A 20,988-nucleotide genomic window follows, 5' to 3' on the forward strand; every position below is an offset into this window, starting at 1 on the left:
CGACCCCGCCCGCCCGCCCGCGCGATGACCTCACACGCACCCCCCCCGTTACGCGCCGACGTACAGGCTCGTCATTGCGCGCCGGCTCCTTTTATAGAGAGGGACTCGGCCGCGCGCCGGGGGCGGGGCCCGGTCAGTGATCGACGGCTGAGGTGCCCAAGGGGCGGGGCGCCGGCTGCCGGATTGCCCAACCACGTGGTCTGACGAAGCCAATGAGAGCCCGCCACAGGCCGGGTGTGACTCCGCCTAGAAGGCGGGATTCAGTTACAAATTCTCCACCTCAGGAGCCAAAAGAATTGGTTTTCCAATGAATTTCTACAAAAATGGGTTATTTGATAAGAAAGATACTTGATAGGCGCTTTGAGGAAAGACTTAAAAGCCACCTCAGAGACACATTCTGTGACTACTCTGTAATGACCCTGTAATCTCATCATCCGTTTATTTTCCTCTTAGCACCTGTGAAATCATCTTTTTTCTTTTATGCCTTTATTGTCTGCCTTTCCTTAAGCTCCACAGAAGCAAGGATCTTCTCAGTCCTGTGTACCAGTGCCTGACTTGCTGAAAGAATGAATGAAACCCACTTGTAGAAAAGGAAGCTGAGGCTCAGAGAGGTCAATTGACTTGCCCAGCGTCACAGAAGCTGACCCAGGTTTTGAGCTGGGTTTTTGTCAAGATATCACTTATTCATGTGCTCCACAAATATTTATTTTTCCTGATCAATCAGGTCCTAAGGGATTTGATAGTGAGCAAAAACCAGACATAGGCTCTGAGCTTTTATATGTGTGTGTGTGTGTGTTTTAAGTAAGCTCTATGCCAAACGTCGGTCTCACCACCCTCTCACCACCCGAGATCAAAAGTCACATGCTTTAACAACTGAGCCAACCAAGCGCCCCTAGCCTCTGAGCTTTTAAAAGTTTCCAGTCTAGGGGCGCCTGGGTGGCTCAGTCGTTAAGCGTTTGCCTTGGCTGGGGTCATGGTCCCGGGGTCCTAGGATTGAGCCCCACATCGGGCTCCCTGCTTAGCGAGAAGCCTGCTTCTCCCTCTCCCCCACTTGTGTTCCCTCTCCCGCTGTGTCTCTGTCAAATAAATAAATAAATAAAATCTTAAAAAAAAAAGTTTCCAGTCTAGGGGGTGCCCGGCTGGCTCAATTGATACGGCCTGCAACTCTTGATCTCAGGGTTGTAAGTTCAAGCCCTATGTTGAGTGTAGAGATTACCTAAAAATAATAATCTTAAAAAATAGTAAATTAAAAATAAATAAATAAAAGTTTCCTGTCTGGTAGGAGAGGCAGAGGACAAGACCAATGGCTCAAATCACTGTTTAATTACGAACCAGAGGTAGTGTGTGGCAAGGGTGACAGCACCTACATTGAATGAAGTAGGGTCCTGGAAGCCTCCTTCTGGGTGAAGTCTTACCCAGTTAGTTGCCAAAGTCCGCGGGGAGCTGGGGCAGGAACCATTTATCAACGGGTCTGGAGGCATTTCAGTATTTTAACCACCAGAACTACTAGTTGTCTCTCCCGAATGCAGCACTCCAAGAGTACATCACAAGGAGGCCTGACCTCACCCGAGCAGTGTGGGAAGGCTTCCCAGAGATGATACTTGCCCTAAAAGATGAAATGTTAACCTAGCAAAAGGTTTGAAGTAGGTAAGGGTGAACAAGAAGATACAGCAAAGAGCCCTGTAGTCAAATGATTATAGCCCTGTGGTCAAATGATTATAATGGTAATATTAGCATCATAGGGAGTTGATAGGAAGCATGGATAATTGAGCAAAAACATTCACAAGTGCTGTGGGGCAACATGAATTACCCCCATTTTATACACGAGGACATGAAGTTTTCAATAGGATAAGTGAATTTCATAAGTAACAAAGTTCAAATCCTAACCCTGCTAAGAGTTAGAATCACATGTGTGTAAAGCTCTTAGACCACTCCTAGCACATAGTAGGTGCTCAGTAATGTTAGTGGTTTCTGAGTCCCTTTTGATTAATGTCAACATTTCATTAATGTCAATTAGTTGTCAGCATTACCTAAAGGCCACTTTGGTTGGGGGAGGGTATTAGAGTGGGGGATGAGACAAGTAGACAGCCAAGTCAAGAAGAGCCTAAGTGCGAGACTAGAGTTTGGACCTGATTCTGGGGACACAGGGCATCCCCTAAGTTTTCTGAGCAAAAGCCTCCAAAATAGGGGCGCCTGGGTGGCTCAGTCGTTAGGCGTCTGCCTTCAGCTCAGGTCATGATCCCAGGGTCCTGGGATCGAGCCCCGCATCGGGCTCCCTGCTCGGCGGGAGGCCTGCTTCTCCCTCTCCCACTCCCCCTGCTTGTGTTCCCTCTCTCGCTGTGTCTTTCTCTGTCAAATAAATAAATAAAATCTTTAAAAAAAAAAAAAAAAAAAAGAGCCTCCAAAATAAAACTCATTTCCCTCCCGGGATCTGCTCCCAAAGAGATGGGAAAGGGGCACGTGATCTGCTTAGAGTCTACTTTCCTCCCTCAGGACAGGGCTAGCCAAGGTTATCAGGGTCAGATTAAGCCTTGACTGCAAAAGGCCGGAGAGTAATAAGAAAAATGGTTTCTACCCATAAGGAGAAATAGAGGTGGAGACTTTAATATGTGTCTTTAAGCAACTGTTTTAACATGGAGGTGATCTCATTATCACAGGTAGAAATTGTGAATCCCCTCTCCAAAAACAAAACAGAACAAAAACTATGACGTCAAGGCCTAAGTTTTCCACATGTATGACAAGTTTACGGGACGAAAAAAACGGTGTTGGAAGGTCTCAGCTGCCTTAGGGACCTGACCAGCTCAAGGGGGAGACAACTACAAAAATAAATTCTAATATGGAGTGTTTTGTGCTGAGATAGATTCTATATCCACAGGGAAGGGGGATTCAGATTAGGGAATGGCTTCTAATCCTGCCTAGAGTAGAGGCAAAGAAGCCTTTCTGGAAGAGGTGAGAACTGGAGGACAGTCTGGAAAGAAGGAGGCTGTTCCAGGCAGAGAACAGCATGTGCAAAGACTCAGAGTAAGCAATCATCAGCTCCAGTAAGCCAGCCTCTGTACCCTTTCTGCAATGCTGAGACCTCAGGATGAACCAAAGCTCATAGAGCACAGGTAGGTTATAAGGCCTGAAATACCAGGATTTATGCACAGCCCTCTTGGTATATTTCACAGTTAAGTTTTAAAAATAAAAAATAACCAAGTGCAATGCGTGGTTCTGGAATGGATACCAGACCAGAAAATATGTTTATCTTCCTCGATAAAGACATTTTGCAGCAACTGGCAAAATCTAAATAAGGTCTATATATTAGATAAGGAAGTAAACGAATGTTCATTTCCTGATTATTATTATGATGTACTGTAGTTATGTTAAGAAAATGTTCTTAGGAAATACACACTGAAAGATTTAAGGGTAAAGAGACATCATCTCTGTAACTTACTCTCGAATGATTCAGAAAAAAACAATGTAGAGAGAGGATGACAAAACACATGGCAAAATGTTAGCATTTGAGGAATCTGAGTGGTAGGTATTTTGGAATTCTTTGTACTATTCTTGCAACTTTTCTGTATATCTGAAATTTTACATAAAAAATTTAAGAAATCAATAAAGCTAAACAGAAGGAAGAAAGGAGAGAAGGCAGAAAGGAGGGAAGAAAGGGATAGAGGGGGTAGGCTGGAAGAAGGTAATTAGGGAAAGAAACAAGGAAGGCAGGAAAATTGTACTCCAGGCTGCAAAGGGCAGCAGATAATTTCAAGCTCCAGCAGAACAACAAACAAAACACACACAAACACACACACCAAAAATAAACAGGTGCAGGTGGGACCAAGAAGAGATAGCAGACTACTTTGGCTTCACAGAACAGATTCCAACTCAAAACTCCTTTGCCTCTGGCTATGTGGCCTTGGGTCAGTTATGGGACCTCTGAGTCTTAGTTCCCTTCCGGGTAATCATGGTAATCAGGGCCTCACTTTGGGGTTGCTAGGAAGCTTCTCCAACAGGAACAACAAAGCAGCTGCCATTTACCCAATGCTTGCTACCCACAAGCACTCTCCCACATGCTTCACATGCCTTGAATCATTTGATCCACAAACCAGCCTTAGAAGGTTGATTATTATCCTGTTACACGCTTGGGCAAACTGAGGCACCGAGAGGATATGGAGCACCCCCAAGGTCACAAGTTATGAGTGGGTGAAGACAGGGCAGACACCCAGTTGCACTGCAGTCATCAAGAACCAGGTGCAGGCCTTGAACACAGTATCATTCAAGAAGTTGGCTGGAAAACCAGAGGGACTGAGGGTGGGAAGAGACCCTGTCCAGCTGGCACTGTCCTCCTCCCCCCCCACCAAACAGCTATGGACCGGTCCCTGCAAGATCCCTTCCGCAGGCCTTTGGGGTGGCAGATGCCAAAGCCACCCCCATCCGCTCTCCCTAACAAGGACCAAGGGGACCCCAACATGATGTGGGGGCCGGTGATGAACACACCAGATACTATTGTTGCTACAGTTGGCATCATCAGCCCAGCTACTGGGAAACCCCTGGGAGATCACTGCCCTGCCCTTCCTTTTTTTTAATTAAACATGAATAAATATCGTATGTCAACATCACTACCAGCCCCCAGGCATTAACACTGTATTGACTAATGGCTTTTGTTATCACAATGCCATCCAGGACGTGTGAGGGCTTCTGCATGCACACATCATGCCCTTGAACCCTGATAGCAGCCCGAGGTAGTAGTCAGGATTTACGGTCCTTACCTGTTAGAGATGCAAATCTCCCCGGCTAAAGCCCCAGGCAACTGGAAGATTGCCTCAGAAAAGGCCTACAAGGTCTAACCTCATCCCCAAGATCAGAATGTTCACATACTCCCCTTGCCATTGTGCCTGGGATCGTGGAGATCCAAACATAACCCTCCATCTTTAGCTTATTAAACAAACAGCTGCCCCGACAGCCCCTCCAAAGCCAACCCCCAGCCTGCCCCACAGACTGGGCCAACCCAAGAGCCCCTCACCTGGTGGGATAGTCCACCTCCTCTCTTGGGGTTTCGAGACCGGGTCTGCTTATTTTGCTTCATCCTGTCCTGGTATTTGGTACAGCAATGTATACAAGATGGCTTAACAGGGAAGCCGAGGCCCCTGGGGCCCCAACACCTCAGAGGAGTGCCAGCCCACTTGTTAATTGCCAACGGTCTCACCATGGCAACACTTCTCATCCTCCACTCCAACATTTACCTTAATAAGGCATACAACTCTAGTCTTGGAGGTGGCCAGGATTAGAGCCTTTCTTAACATTTGAAGAAACTGAGAGGCTCACACAGTTGCCACATCCAATTGAACTCCAACTGATCCATTGCATGTGCGTCCTTTTTCCACACCATTTTCCCTCCACATGCACCAGCTGACCAAAATGAACCTCTGGAGAGGCATGGAGATCTTCATTGGCTCCTGGTCCCTGACCAATAGCTAGATCTAGTGATGGGACTATGGCAGGATGGGCTGGGGGATTGGGACACCGGGCTAGCTGGCCCAGGTAAACTGCAGAGCAATGGGTACAGGCTCCACCCCAAGAGCTGTGGCCACAGGCAGTTAGGTTGGAATCATGGGGCCATTCGCAACCGGTCCAGTTACTGGACTGAAACAGACAACTTGGGAGCAGTGCAACCAGGTGCAAGGGAATCCAACAAAGGCATGGACAACTGGGACAAGCAGCCCTGGGATTCTTGAGTCAATCACCTTGATCAGCTCCCCAAGAGCATGTCAGATGGCTTTTCCAGACCTCAAGCCTTTAAATGAACTCAAAGGCTCCAGGCCCTTGTTTTGAGAACCAAGGTTTAGAAACTCATTCACCAGCCCAGTGTGGTCCCTGGACCAGCAGCATAGAATTCTCGGGCTCTACTTGAGACAGTGAATCAATCAGAAACTCAAGTTGGCGCCCAGAAATCTCCACTTTAATGAACCTCACAGGGGAGGCTGGTACCTTGGAGTTTGGGGACCAGTGTTCTAGACCACTCCATGGGGTCACACTGGTATTCCTGCACTGTGCTTGCTGCATAAACCAATGACCAACTGGAACTCCCACCACTCCGCTTTAACCAGGCCCTCCCAAAGTCCCACCCATCTGACCTGCAAAGAAGGAAAGGGACACCAGACTGTTAGAGAAATACTGATTTTAATTCAACATAAGGTAAACTCTAGGCATCTGTCATCTTTCAGCCTAAAAATTAGCAAAACTGTTGAAACAAGGCACAATTTTTCCCCATGCTTGTTACGTGGCTCCAGTTACAAAAAAAAAAAATTTATGAAAATGTTAAAACATAAAAATAGAAGTCTGTGATTAAAAAAAAAGTGTATAAAAAATTCCCACAAAACCTGTCAACGTTGTTCCTGATTCTACAAAATAGCACCAATAAGAAGAGTAAAAGTTGTTAAAAACCATTAGGACAGCATTTCTGAAATGCAGCTTTCCCGACCTCCCGTTCCCCGTAAAAACTTCTCGTGGGATACAAAAGGACTTTAAAATCTCTGGAGGGAGGGTCGAGCTTTTTATTGCAGTTTTCCCCCTGCAATCTCTTAGATGAGGGGAAAGGGCGGGGAATGTGCGTCTGCCCTGCTGTCACTGCTATTCAGTTTAGGAAAAGGCTGAGGATTCGGGGTGTCCTCTCATGTGGGGACCTGTGCCTGCAGAGTAGTCTGGAGGGTGCATTTTGGGGGTGGAGGGGGATGCCTTCCCTAAGCCTCCTCCTCTGCTCCCTTGACATGGGGAAGAGGGAGACTGAGAGAAGCCACACCTGTCTGCATAATATCCAGCAGCGGATAACCCAGCCCACCCCTTCCTGAGCTCCCCTGAGGGTTCTATTGCAGTCACTGGGAGGGCATTTAGCTAAGGGTAGCTGTCCCCTTGGGTTTGTTTGGGGAGGGGGGGAGGAATAGCCCTGAATGTGATGATGAGGTCATCCCTGCTGAAATCATCATCATTATGGAAAATACTCTACACGGACACCGACAGCAGGTCCCAGCCCTTTACACTGAGGCCAGGGGAACGTGCTGGGTAAAATTCAAGAAAGACAGGCATCCTTTCCTCTTCTGCTAGCCCCAGAGAAAAAAAACACCCAGGGCTCTTAAAATGTCCCTTAGCTACATGTCTACCACTGCATGCTCCTGGAAATGAGGGGCTGCAGATGTTAAAAAAAAAAAAAAAAAAAAAATTAAAGTCTTGCAATAACTGTCTTGGGTGATTTTTCAGCTTTAACCTGAGTATTAGAGAGCTGTCGGCACTGTGGTTTTGGTATCTTAGCCATTGTTTCTCTGAGGAGTAAACCCAGGAGGGAAAAAAAAGCCATCTTACTACCTACTTCAAGTTTTAAGTTTTCAGAGAAGACAAAATGAGCACCGTCTTTGGCCGCTCCTAGCGGCCAGGTCTGAATTGTGCACAAGGAGGTGGCACCTTGGGCTCCCCCTGCCAGGAGTGGGTCACACTCAGCTCTACTCCTGCCAAGGTTATGTGGCATGACCCCACAATGCTGGGCAGAGGAAGGGCAGAGCTGGGGCTGTACCTACTGGGTCCTGGCTCTGCCCCACATGCCCCAGTGCTCCTGGGCTCAGGGTGCCTGGGAGGGCTATTCACAGGCAAAGTAGTCCTTCAGGGGGGCGAAGAGGTGTCGGATGACAGGCACACTCCAGGACCTCCCAAGCAGCTTCTGGCGGGCACCACGGCCCATGTTGGACACATCCGTGTAGTGTACAGGAAAGCCGAAGATCCTGGGGGGGGCAGGGGCACCAGAATAAAAAGACAGGGAGTCAGAAATGCCCCTTCCAGCATGCTTACTACTTCTGGGAGATCCTCACACGAAGAGCATGGTACTGCTGTTTCTGCCCTTTGTCCCATCCTTTCCATCAGGCCGACCGGGCCTTCACATGAGCCCTCGTTGAACCCCAGAGGCCAGATCAACCGGTTCTACAGAACACAAATAACGGTCCAGAGGGCACGGTTCCTCTAGAAGGAGGCCTGTTGCGTGCATCCCTAAGCACTAGCGCTGTGCTCCAGGCACATAGCTGGTGCTCAGTGGACCTTTCCCATGTGAATGAATGAATGAATGAATGAATGAATGAATGAATGCCAAGAGAGCCAGACAGCAAGCAAACAGACATGTATCTGCCTTCAAATCACAAGAGGAGGAAAGGGAAATTTCCTTAATAAGAATTAAGGACACTTGCAGAAATAGATCATCAGATGCTCAGATAATTAACCATAAGTACATGGAAGTATCCTGCATTTTCTCTCCCTCTTAAAAAAAACCAGTTGTTAGATCAAGGGCCAAGCTGGACTTAATGGCAGATGGCAACCAAATATACCAAGAGCTTCCTCTAGGAGATTCTACCAGGCCTGGGAAGAGGCTACAGATACACTAGACCTCAGTCTTTCCTGGGCTTACAATCTAATACTAAAAAGCACACCAATGGGTGTTAAGCAATGTGCCAAAGATGTAACACTGTAGGCCTATATAGTGCCTTTATAAGTGCCTGTACCCACATATATAGGCACCTACCTAGTATCATCTGCATCCATCTAGTATCACAGGGCCAGCTCAGCATGTAAGGCTTAGCTCTCAAAATACAAAATAACCCACAGATGAATGGGCAAGGTTACCAGCCAGTTTCTTTCTCTATGAATCAGAACTTAATTTTAGGCTAAGAAAACGATTGGTAAAGAAATAAAACCAGTTGTAGGACTGAAATATCTGAAATGAAAATACTCTTATCAAATCCTGAGATGCAGCCAAAAATGTAAAGAGGAATATTCATAGCCCTTCCTTCATTTCTAACAATAAGAACAAAATAAACAGGGGAAAAAACAAAAAAACAAAAAACAAAAAGAAACCAGAAAAGGAGAATTGAAATCCAAGAGCTGGTTCTTTGAATCCAAACAGTTAAATGATCAACTTAGCCAAGTAAATGGAAGGAGAAGACAGACTTTGGCTAAGTAGGAACCAGCTTTACTGGCAGAGGGAATCTGAGAAAGACCAATGGCCAAGTCAGTGGGGTTTTCTTTGGCTAGTTCCTCATATGCCCTGGAGGCCCAGCATGCTGGGGCAGTTAAATGCCAGGGCAGCACAGCAGAAACAGAGATGGCGTGGTCTAATGACCTCATGTTTCAGATTCCTTACCACCACCACCCTTCTGCCATTTCTACCAGGAAAATCAGCACTAACTCTGAAAAGGCATCACTCCCAGCCCCACTAACATAGGTCAGTGAGACCATGCAGAAGAATTAAGGCAAACACCTGCCCATTTATGCTGCCTGCCTTGACCACATGTTCTTCCCCTTTCTCTCTGCCTGCATGATTCCCCTCTTCACGTGCAGCCCTGCTCACCTTTCTAGCTCAGTGCACCACAAAACATCTTCTTTGCCATTCATGACAACAGGGAAAAGTTGGTTTTTCCCCTGTCTGATCGAGTTCGACTTGGTGGTTATTGTCTGTACTTTCTTTAACTGGAGAACAAAACGACATCATGGAGTGAGCACAGGATGAAGGGTCTGGGTCAAGTCAAAGCTCATAATCACCTCGGGAAGTTGGAGGAGGGAGGGCAGGCGTGGGAGAGAGGGAGGCAGGGTTGGGCTCACAGAGGGAATGAGAAAAGGAGAGTTGGAAGGTGAGAACATCTTGTGCTTCCCACGAACACCAAGAAGTTAATGAACAGGAAGGACCAGCCTCAGAGAACAACAGATAAAAAAGTGACCATGAATGAGATCACATGGGGGCCGAGAAAACACCAGAGTTACTGATCAAGCAGGATTAAGCAAAAGTAAAAACCCACCCAGATTTTGAGGATGGCCCACTGGATTTTGAATGAATGGAACCTAGCCTGATGTAAACATTAAGTTTGTGGAGATCTCAATATAATTTTAACAGTAGACCATTTTTGTGACAAAACAAAAATTACTCATTTGCTACTGGGAAGATGAGCTGAAATTATCTGTGTCTCTATGGAGTTTGCATTCGCAAACTCGTCACCTTTTCTCATAGTGATTATTTGTGTATCAAGAGCCTCTCCTACTCTGTGCTTTTATTTTAAGATGGGACAGAACAATTAAGTGGGGAAAGAGGCCCAGCACCAGGGAATCATGTGGGGGGGAGGGGCAGGAATAAACTGAACACCAAGGTCAAGTCCTCGCTTGGAGGTCACCAAGTGCGTTTCCAGAGACCATTTGTTAGCACGTCTTACCTTTGCTGTCCTATTGAACTCCAAGCAGTCCTGCAGTTCGAGTTTATCATTCTTTGATGCTACCACGGGCCTGGGAACATCCAAAACCCATTACTTTCTACCAACTATAAAGGGGCCTCGGCTAGGTGCTTCCCAAGGTGGGAATGAGGGCCAAAGACTGCAAAATGTGCTCTGGCAGTGAACTTGTTACAATTAGCTGATAAAAAAAATGAGCCTGGCAAGAACACAAGACTACGTGCCAAAGCCAGAAACAGACTAGCCCCTTGAAGGGGCAGCCCAACGCCCAGGAGCAAATGCTCCCCCTTTCCAAATTTTAGTATTAATCAGAGCCTTCCTGCAGAGAGAGCAGGATGAAGGAAAGCAAACTGGAAGGAGTCAGGAGACCCCTCCAGTCCAGCCCCACTGCTCACTGAGTGACCCTGAGCAAGTCAGGCCACCTCTCTGGGCCTCAGGAGCTTAGATTAGGTCTTTGTGGATCTGCTGCAACTAGCACATGGCACATTAAACCCATGATTTGGTGGCTTACACCAAAGACGACTTGGGATGGTTTCAGGGCTAACAGGAGGTACAGGTAAGAAGGACAGGAGATGGTTGACAATACGAACAATTACCCTTGTAACTTTCACCATTGAAACCTGCAAATGCAGAGAGGCAGAGAGATGCCTGAGAAGGCGGAGGGCTAGACTTGAGGAGTGGTTAAGCGTTCCAGAGGAGAAAACCAGCAAAAGGTCTGAATGCACAGAGCTGATGAACACCACAGCAACCTCTGTGTAAGGAACTTCAAGGCCAAAAGGAAATCAGATGTAGGAATGAATGATGCCCACAAGAGAGGCCACAGAATCACACAAAACATTCCCCTAGATTCTGTCAGAGATTTCCTTGACCTCACCTTCCGGGCTAAATGCCTGCCTACCCCCAATCTTTACTCTTCCATGAATCCAAGGGAGTTGGGACACATTACGGCCACACCTGGTGCTGACTGTAGGACTGAGATCTATATAACCAAGGTGTTAGGTCGGACAGCTGGATTTGGGTCTGTGACTACCAGGTGATGGTTGGGTCACCACCCTTGCAGGGCCCAGCTGTAGACACTGTTATTCTCACAACTCAGACAGAAAGCTCTGGAGGCTCTGCAGACTCTCTCCTTTCATCTGATACCCTACATCTAAGGCATCAGCAAATCCTGTTAGCCCTTCCCTCACATTACCTATAATCTGATCCCTCCTGTTAAGTTCCACAGAACTCTTGAGCTGCCAAGCCCCCAGAGCCACACTTGCATTGTGTTGAGTATGTATGGATGGCACCCTCCTCTGAATGCCCACCCTCACTGGTCTCCCCACTGCTGCCGACATCCTGCTATTGTCTATCCCTTGATGAGCAACTATCATGAACCTGAGATATACCTTTCACCTGCTTGAATGGCTCATGAGTTCCCATGCAATGACTCACAAATGCCACATAATTTGGCCCACATTTCTGAGTCCTTTGCCGTACTGTCCCAGCCATTCTGGCCCCTGGAACCTTGTCTCCGAGCTGCTCTTCCCATGCACTGTTCACCATCACCCCATTCCCTATTCCTTCTGCCTGGAATGTTCATTCTTCCCTCAATTAACTACATGGCCTCATTCCTTCATTTAAGGCCCTGGTGGAATGAGAAGCCTCCCCATCAATTCCTCCAATTCCCCCACCTCCAGCCAGGACGGTGAAATTATTTACTGTCTTCTCTACACATCCCCCATTACATGTCAACTCCACGAGAGCCAAGACTGACATCTAATGTGTTCACCACTGAGCCGGCAGCACGTACAGCAATGCCTGGCACAGTGTGAGAGCTCGAGTGTTGAGTGAAGAGCCCACTTCATCCAGACATGAACATTCTCCATTTCACTGGCTGATTAGCCAAATAAAAATGCAACATACCCAACAGAAATCCTACAAGCTATTCTAGCAACTTCTCCCCTCTGTTCACACTTTGCTAAATGCCTGAAAGTTATGCTTCCAGCACTTCCTTCTAAAAGCGAATTTTTTTTAAGCTTAACTCATTTGCAAGTCTGGGATGTCACATTACCATCATATTTTGTATCTTAATTAGCAGGTTGTTTCCCTGGAAACCACATAGAGGAGATAATGAATCCTCAGCAAAGCCACTTACTTTGTGGCTTTCAACATGAAAAGATTGATAAAAAGTTGGGAAAAGGGGCGCCTGGGTGGCTCAGTTGGTTGGGCGACTGCCTTCAGCTCAGGTCATGATCCTGGAGTCCCGGGATCGAGTCCCGCATCAGGCTCCCTGCTCAGCGGGGAGTCTGCTTCTCCCTCTGACCATCTCCCCTCTCATGCTCTCTCTCAAATAAATAAATAAAATCTTTTAAAAAAAAAAAAGTTGGGAAAAGCCCTTGGTTAAGAAAATCCAAGGGGACAGGTTATCTCAGCTATGCCACTGGGCTGGTCACCACAGGTCTCACGGCCAGGGATCACTTCATCTAACAATCTACTTGCATTTCCCAGTGGGACAGTAACCGGAAGAAGAGGTGGGGTATGCAAGCATCAGCACTGTCTGCTCTGTTCCAGCACGAGGCACTTTGAAGAACCTGGCCCGTGGGCAGAGTAGGAACAAGTCAGAGAAGACTAAGGAATCCTAGCCTCAGATTCCCAGGTCGGGGCTAGCTTCCCAAAAGGCTTCCAACATGACGACAGGGATTGGTCTGAATCCTAAGTGGGGCTGTTTCTCGGCAGAGCCAGTGCTTTCTAGGAGGCATGAATGGGTCTCTGAGTCACAAGAGTTCACAGTTGGGGCTCCCATCATTAGTTATACTTAACTTGGCTGTTACCTGTCCCACCTTGAGCCCCTTTGTTACCTGTTCATTCCAGGCAGGTTGCCCCAGAAGTAGCGGGCCCTGTGAGCAGCAGACACTTTGATGGCATCGATCATCACTGGATTACACTGCAGAGAGAGAGGGACAGAGAGAGAGGGACATGCGGAAGCCAGCCAGAGCGGGGTTTGACCTGGGTAGGTGACAAGGCGCGCCTCCCCCCGCCTCAGCCCGCTATAGAGGAGGCATGGTTCCTGCCAGCAAAAAGACAGACCAATCCCCATCAAGAATCTGGCTGGAAGACACAGCTAGTGCCCTGATATACTAAACGTGGCGAGAGAGACCAGATTGGACCAGCAGGTTCTGAAGGAAGATACACCCTCGGACCTGACAGATAATTACAGAATGTGCTTTGTACAGGTAGGAAACGCAGCTCAAAATTGAAATCGGCCAAGCTGGGAGTCCTGGTTGCAGGAATGCAGTGTTGACAAAACATGGCTTCTGTCACCCATCTGCCAGGTTCGCACAGTATGAGGGAACTAGCCAGTTCTATAACATCTCCAGCAAAACTTAGGTGGTAAAGTTTTGAAGAAAATGATTGAAATGTATAAAAAGCATTTACTATAGTGCTCGATGATAATGCTTCATACTGAACCGACTGTAGTCCCTAAAGCTGCAGTTCTCAGAACAGGGAGGAGAAAAAACTCCCTAGAGTAAACCAAGTTTAGTCAAATCTTCTGAGGCCCCCAAAAGTAGATGAGGATTTCATCGTCTGACTTCAGGGGATTCTGGCTGAGGTTAGAGATCAAATATTTTCCACACACTAAAAAAGAATCGACCCACATGACTCCGTTAGTTTTGGATTTAGCCGTGTCCACTAAGAACTCAGAAATCACTCCCAACCACCTCCCAAGGCCAACAGGGCCTTCCCTCCCATGTTGTCTTGACAATTAGGACCCTAGGTGCCCTCACCTCCAGGAACCGAGAGATGTCCCTCTTGTCGCCAACCTTCATGGCTACCACATTCTCAAACATCCAGAAGAAGGGCCGGTCATCCCCCTCCTTGGGGCGCGTGTAATTCAGCAGGTGGTAGAACTCAAAGAAGAGCCGGCCTGTACCCTCTGAGCCACATAAGAAGATGGCAGAGCCAGGTTCACACCCCTCAGCCCACCCTCCACACTGACACCAGTGGGTTCCCAGTGACTGCCTGCCTACAGCCACACCCTGCAGGCCTTCTACCTGCACTCCTCTGGAATGACTAAGGACACAGGCACAAGCAGGCCAGGATTCAGTACTATCTCTGGGGACAGGACGTACAACGGTAAAGCTGGCCAGAAACAAACAGTCCTCCTCAAGAGCACTCAGGTGACAGAGGGTCTCTTAGGGCCACCAGAAAGAAGGGATGCTCACCGTACAGGCCTTTCCTAGCAGGGTTCACATTTGAGAGATCATTGCATGGGCTTCCACCAATCACCAAGTCGAAGGGGCCCCATTCTTCAATCTGAGGGAAAAACAGTCACTCTTCGTGGGGGTGAGGATGGAGGAATACAGCCTAGGTGCCAGGTAACCCTATCAAGAAAACTGACTTCTAGGGGTGCTTGGCTGGCTCAGTTGGTGGAGCACACACTTCTTGATCTCAGGGTTATGGGTTTAAGCCCCATATCGGGTGTGAGGCCTACTTTAAAGAAAAAAAGAAAACTCACTTCCAGAATCTCACTTGGTCAGTAAAGTTTCCCAACTCCACTTCTGACGCAAGACAACCCAATGCCCCAGGTTCCCTAAGATCTAAATCTTTCTGAATAATCTGCCAACTTGTGGGTCTTCCTACAGCTTGATGCAACCCCAGGTTCGCTCTTCTACCACAGCCCTGGGTACAGGGAAGGGGACCACATGGGCATGAGGATGTGTGGGGCTCAGGGCGTGGAGGAGGAAGTGGGGGTGGGGCAGAGCCCAGAAGGGGTGCAGGCTGCCCTCACATTTCTCTTTGTGATGTTCCTGACGTCATTCACGTATTTGATGTTGCCCTCGTGCTTCACAGTTCCAACAGCGATGGATTCTTCACACACTTCAGAGGCGACGTACTTTTCCACTTTGATGCCCAATTCTTTGAGGACCAAGTACCCTGTAGGGGGCCAGGGGACAGAAAGTGCATCAGGGTTGTCCTCCCAGGGCACCCTCCCTCCAGTGATACTAAGCCACCTCCAGAGCTCCAACCAGACCCAGCAGGGACGTGGTCATCCTCGAGGGAACCCACGCAGATGGCACAGAAACCGAATGCTGGTGACCCCGGGCTCCCTGGATGGCGGAGTTTCATGAAGAAAATATATGGGTAACTGGTAGAGCCCCCCGGCACAATCTACCAGAACGGACAGGCACGTAGCCAAGGCCCCAGCACCTACCACCTAGCACAGTCAAACACAGACACACGGACACAAATCTTCACCAAAACCATGTTTAGAGAAACTCAAGGCTTGGTGGCATGGCCAGGGCTCAATTCTACTAGGTGTGATCTGCGCCAACACAAATAGGTCTTTAAGACCCAAACAGAATGGGGAAAACAAAGCGCGAGTAGTGACCTGGGGGTGTCACTAAAAGCTGTCAGTGATTTCAGAATCTGGACACCGAAGTACACACATTAAGTACAAATGATGCAAAGCGCATAGCAGCTCCTTCCTCTGCTTCGTTCTCTGGGAATACAGAGATGTTCGTAATACATCACAGGCTAGTTTTTTTAATTGAATGAGTTAGATGCTTCCTCTATACCTAAGCAACGGGAGGGATATGGGAGGGAACCAAGACTGGAGGTATTAGGGGCTGCCTACTTCAGCTCCAACAGATCTAGCCTTATGGGAGAGGAAATTTTTCTAAGATATCTGCACATAATAAAAGAATCCAACACAGCTAAGATATACCTGCCTTCAAAGAGGCCCCAAAAGAAGGCCCGGCAGGGGAAATGGTAGAGAGGTTTGAGGAGAGAAACAGGAGCCAGTGGTTTTCTCAGAACAAGTGACCAACAGGTCATCCCAGGGGTCTTTCTTGGCACTGATGACAGGACACCTGGAGCAGGTGAGCGTCCCTAGGTGAACTCCAAACTCACCTGTTGCAATTCCATCAAACAGGGATAAGACTCGAATGGGCCGCCTTCGGGCTGCGGGAATCGCAGGGTATAACTTGGGGGCTTCCTGCCAGGTTAAAGAAGGAGGTCATGGAAGTCACGGTGCAGGGGGTAGGACTCAGCCTCTGGTGGAGGGGAGGGCTGACCTTCCTCTGAGTCACAAACCCTGTGCTCTACAACTTCCTAGCTGGGATCCCCTGGAGAGCTCTAGCACGAACGGCCATTCTACCCTAGACGTGAACACAGATGCGACTCTGATACAGATGCACACACACACAAGAACACATTCCCTACCCCGGAAAGACCTGGAGCCTCCCCTCCCTCCATCAACTGCAGGCAGGAGCCCAGGAAAATCCACTCCCCCCATGATTTAAGAGGAAGTCACAGGCCTCCCTTCCCTCTTCAGTTCCACTAAGGCTAAGGCTTGGTTAGTTCTGTAACCATTTCTTCAGCAGGCCCGTGAAAATCCATATAGTGAGAGGGCATGAAGGAGGGGAGGAGGAACGCTGGAGAAGGCTGACAACTGTACAGAGGACGAGGTCTGAGGCTCTCGGATGCTCATCTGTACAATGGATCTTTTCCATTAACTCTTGCCAACAGACTTCCAGAGCGCTCCAGAGCCCTGAAGCCCTGGGGGTGGGTGGTGCGGGGAGCCGGGGGAAGAAGCCTGTGGCTTACATATTCGAGCCCTGTGTCGCTGGTGAAGAAGGCCTGCAGGCGCACGTTCCAGTCCTTCCGGCGCCGTAGGACGCCATGACAGCGCTGCGGGAGGCACATGTAGCAGCTCCAGGGCTCCTGCAGCTTCGCGTCTGCTGCGGTGCCCGTGCCCACCAGCACCTCCAGGCACTCCACGCAGAAGCACCTGCGCCCACCAGCAACGGAGAAGGACGGCCTCGTCAGCAGGCAGCTCCCCTGCCTTCCCCCACCGGCCCCCTGGAGATGGCAACAGGCTGCCTGGAACCTTCTTGGGCCCCCACTGCTCTTCCCCATGGGCTGGAAGGCACGGTGCCAGGATTTGGGCTGCACTCTTTGGGACCTCTTTGGTGCAGGAGACCGATGCATGCACCGTCAGCCCCCACAGGCTGCTGCACAGCCAAGTTCCCCGGCCCATCTCCAGGGGGCCTTCCCTACCCTCAGGGACCTAGCTTTTTAAAGCCCATCCCTCCACCCCAGTTCTACTTCAAGCACACGGGGACCACGGCCCTGTGGACTCCTGGCCTGGGCTGGGCCCAGCCCGCTGCCGGGGCTCCCTCAGGGCTGCAGGCCTGGCCGCCACCCCCACTCCCCGTTCACGGCCCACAGCCCCCGCTCACCCCCCCCAGCCCAGCTCACGGCCCCCAGCCCCCGCTCACCCACCCACCCCCACTCACTGCCCCCAGCCCCCCCCGGTCCCCGCTCACGGCCCACAGCCCCCGCTCACCCCCCCCAGCCCGGCTCACGGCCCCCAGCCCCCGCTCACCCACCCGCCCCCACTCACTGCCCCCAGCCCCCCCCCGGCCCCCGCTCACCGGCAGCAGCTTGTATTGCTGCAGAGGAGCAGCTCGCGGCCCTCACAGCACACGGTGCAGTAGGACTGATAGCCATCGTCGTCGTACATGTAGAACAGCTCGAGGAAGCGGTCCTGGCAGCCAGACGGAAACGCCAGTGAAATCGGGGACCAGGGACCAGGGACCCCCAGGCCCCCGCCTGTTTGCTGGCTGAGGCCCTAGGAGGCAGCCACAGAAGAGGTCACCGGTGGCTTGGCGCCCTTTCCAGGGCCACCAGCTGGGGTCTGCGTGCCACCGCAGGATGACCCTGCTGCTGCAGCAGCCAACCCTCAGAGGGGACAGCTAGAGCCTTCCCTAGAGTGACACGCAGGTGCTTTTTTCTGGGGGAAGGACAGGGGAGTAGCGGGAAGGGGCAGGAACGCCCAGGGTGGGGATAGGACTTACCCGGCACGTCTGGCAGAGCCCACCCTCAAAGAGAGGGTGGAAGGACACGGGGTTTCTCCGACCACAGGACAAACAGCTATCTATAAGATAGGAATGCAGTTTGCACCAATTACGGCCACAACACCAGGGCTGAAGCCTTGAGTCTAACGGCTTTTGAATAGTTACTCCAGGCTAGCAAAATCACGACTCCTCATGCTTTGTTCCTTTCAGCAATGCTTTGAAGTTGCCAACCCCATTCCAAAGACGGGGAGAGGCCAGAACAGGAGCCCCAAGCAGGCGGTCCCAAAGACAGGCAAAGGCCTGGCCCAGGAGGAACACCTGAGGCAGGACAGGGAGCAAAGTCCACTCCAACACAGGGACTTGCTTGGGTGGGCCTGGTATGAAAATCTTTGAGACTCTTTAAAGACAAACTTGGGTAATCTATGGTGATTCCAATTTGCTTTTGTCTTCATTAAGAGTTGCCTACACCAACCCTAAACATAGCCATGGATACTATTCAGAACACGGGTACCTTCCTTTTGGATATCCTGCCTTGCCGTCACACCAGCAGTCGGGACTGATCCACAGCACTTATCATGTGGGCAGGGCCATTAAGATGCCTAAGACCTGGGAGGCAGGGTGGTGTAGTCGGGTTAAGCATCCGACTCTTCATTTCACATAGTCATCTCTGGGTTATGAGATTGAGCCATGCATTGGGCTCCACTTTTAGCAGGGTCTGCTTGAGATTCCCTCTCCTTTTGCCCCTCCCACCCACTCGCTGGCACGCTCTTATCTCTCTAAAATAAATAAATAAATCTTTAAAAAAAAATGCCTGAGACCAAGCAACCCCAGCCAGGCAACATGGATGGGTGCGGAGTCTTGAGGAATGGGAGGATTATGGGTCAAGGTTTCCAGGATTGACAGGGATTGCTCCAAACCTGAGCTTTCCCCAGGGTGTTCTGGGTCAGGAGCTGTGCTGTTTCCCTACATAGCATTGAGATAACCACTCAATAAATATTTGTTAAATAAAGGACATCAGGCTAAGGAAACAAGAGAGAATCCATTTGTCCTCACACATTCTGAATTCTGTTAGATACATTCTGGGCAGAGTTTCAATTCCAGTGGCTGGCTAATTCCCAGCCAGGATAAACAGACCAGTTGACTTGAGAGTGACCTGGCACCTCGCACCTCAAAGCCTGTTCCAGTTCTTGTCTGGGGAAGGCTCAAGATGCCACAGATAGCGGTTTCAGGTTTGGGGTTCTCTGGGCCAAATTGCCCCAACCCCACCCTCCTTGCTCACTCACAGGGGCAGAATCAGCCTCCATGAAAATCAGGCAACACATTCTATTAAATGTAGCAACAAAGATGAGCCCACCGCAACCCGAGGCCAAGGCACAGGAGCTCTGGGTCAGATTCCAGCAGGGCAGGCAAGCAGGCTAAGGTCAGCCTTGAGCACTGCCCAGGGCGTGAAGGGGAGACAGGGAAAAGCACATTACCTTCCAGGTTACTCTTGTTGTTGCAAACATCCAAAGCCATTTGTTCTGTTGAGAAAAGAGGAAAGTGTGACACGGAGTCAGGGAGCCTCTTCCTCAATCAGCTCTGACACAGTCCCTTGCTGAATGGCCCTTCCTGCCACCCACCCCTGACAGTCCAAAGCTGACAGCGGGTGAGATTGCTCCCCCAGCCTCCTCACTGTCCCATGATCACCTCGACTCTGGTCCTCCTCTCCTCGGTCTTTGCCATTGTTATAGCAGTTGGTCTTTAGGCGCTTGGGTGGGGGGCAGTAGTCTGAGGTGGCCGAGTCGTCAGCTGTGCGTCTTCGAGTCTTGTTCTCTGTGAAAGGTAAGGAGATGGCAGCCGGGGCCAAGATACGGGGAGAAAGGGGCCTGGGACAGAACCATGCAATGCCCGGGTGCCCACCTGCATCTGGGCCATGACATGGGTCCATACTGGGTGTCCTACAGCCCATCTGTGGATAACTTGGACGAAGACAGAATTCAAAATCCCTCACTATGTATTTATCGGGGTTTAAACAGCAATGGGTGCAAGAGAACTCATCCTCATAGACCCAGCACAAGGAAAATTAGACAAAGCTTGGTCTCGGATGCCCACCTCGAGAGCTAATAGCCACATGCAGTGACTGTGCACTTGAGATGTTACTTGTGTAACTGAGTGACTGCTTTTTACACTTAATCTGGATGTACACTCAAAAGCCGCCAGTGGAGCCAATCAACTGTCTCATTTGGAACTTGGGACATCTATAAAAATATAAATCTAATGTTTCTAATGACAACGTAGCGTAAAAATTGAGAGATCATAGGACACGTCAAAATAATAGATTTTGAAAACTGCTCTAAAAGAAAATGTAAAATTCTCATTAATTTTTATACAGATTGTTAGAAATGGTAAAATGCCAGAAATATTGGATTTACACTAATTTCACCCTTTTTTTGTACTTTTTCCAATGTTGCTACTAGACAAAAATTTGTATTATGTGGCCACTGTTTATATATTTCTATAAATTCCTGTTATATTTTCATTCAATCTGTAAATATCATCTATAAGAAACATGGTTAAAGGAAACTATATAGCCATTAGAAATCATAAGGACCCTTTAGTGACAAAATTACATCTGACAGTGCATACACTATTATAATTGAGAAGTGAAGGGAAAGCAAGAATCCAACTAGTGTACAGAAATAATTGGAAGGATGTGCACACCCAACGTTAACCTGGAGGGCAGTTGTGAGGGTTGGGAGTGAAGGGGTGGGTGAGGGCTCAGGTTGACTTTTTAAAAGATTGGATTCTTTCCCAGTGACCACTGTATATGCAAGAAATGGAAAGAAAGTGCAGAGAAAATAGTGCATAGTCAAAATATGGGAAGGGAATACCGTATTTCCTTGATTCTAAGTTCCCACTGCCTGCACGACGCACCT

The 20,988-nt window shown here is 49.2% G+C and overlaps 1 protein-coding gene across 3 annotated transcripts in view; it reads right to left on the reverse strand.

Moving 5' to 3' along the window:
• Window positions 1–6,084: 6,084 nt before the first annotated feature.
• DNMT3B (DNA methyltransferase 3 beta) overlaps window positions 6,085–20,988 on the reverse strand; it is a 42,517-nt gene continuing 27,613 nt past the window's right edge. The window contains exons 10-22 of one of the 3 annotated variants that reach the window (XM_045885535.3): window positions 19,760–19,885; window positions 19,549–19,593; window positions 18,074–18,153; window positions 17,651–17,763; window positions 16,821–17,004; window positions 16,125–16,209; window positions 15,004–15,149; window positions 14,438–14,528; window positions 14,000–14,148; window positions 13,073–13,158; window positions 10,218–10,287; window positions 9,365–9,483; window positions 6,085–7,751 (exon numbers count right to left, since the gene is read on the reverse strand). In XM_045885535.3, coding sequence (XP_045741491.1) covers window positions 7,610–7,751; window positions 9,365–9,483; window positions 10,218–10,287; window positions 13,073–13,158; window positions 14,000–14,148; window positions 14,438–14,528; window positions 15,004–15,149; window positions 16,125–16,209; window positions 16,821–17,004; window positions 17,651–17,763; window positions 18,074–18,153; window positions 19,549–19,593; window positions 19,760–19,885 — 1,436 coding nt within the window. In that variant the 3' untranslated portion in view covers window positions 6,085–7,609. The remainder of the gene's footprint in view (window positions 7,752–9,364; window positions 9,484–10,217; window positions 10,288–13,072; window positions 13,159–13,999; window positions 14,149–14,437; window positions 14,529–15,003; window positions 15,150–16,124; window positions 16,210–16,820; window positions 17,005–17,650; window positions 17,764–18,073; window positions 18,154–19,548; window positions 19,594–19,759; window positions 19,886–20,988) is intronic. The other 2 variants (XM_045885534.3, XM_064572934.1) reach the window with 2 other exon arrangements.

Source organism: Mirounga angustirostris, unplaced genomic scaffold, assembly GCF_029215605.1.
Source record: "Mirounga angustirostris isolate CCGP_5_RB_7025 unplaced genomic scaffold, mMirAng1.0.hap1 SCAF_10, whole genome shotgun sequence".
Classification (NCBI taxonomy): Eukaryota; Metazoa; Chordata; class Mammalia; order Carnivora; family Phocidae; genus Mirounga; species Mirounga angustirostris.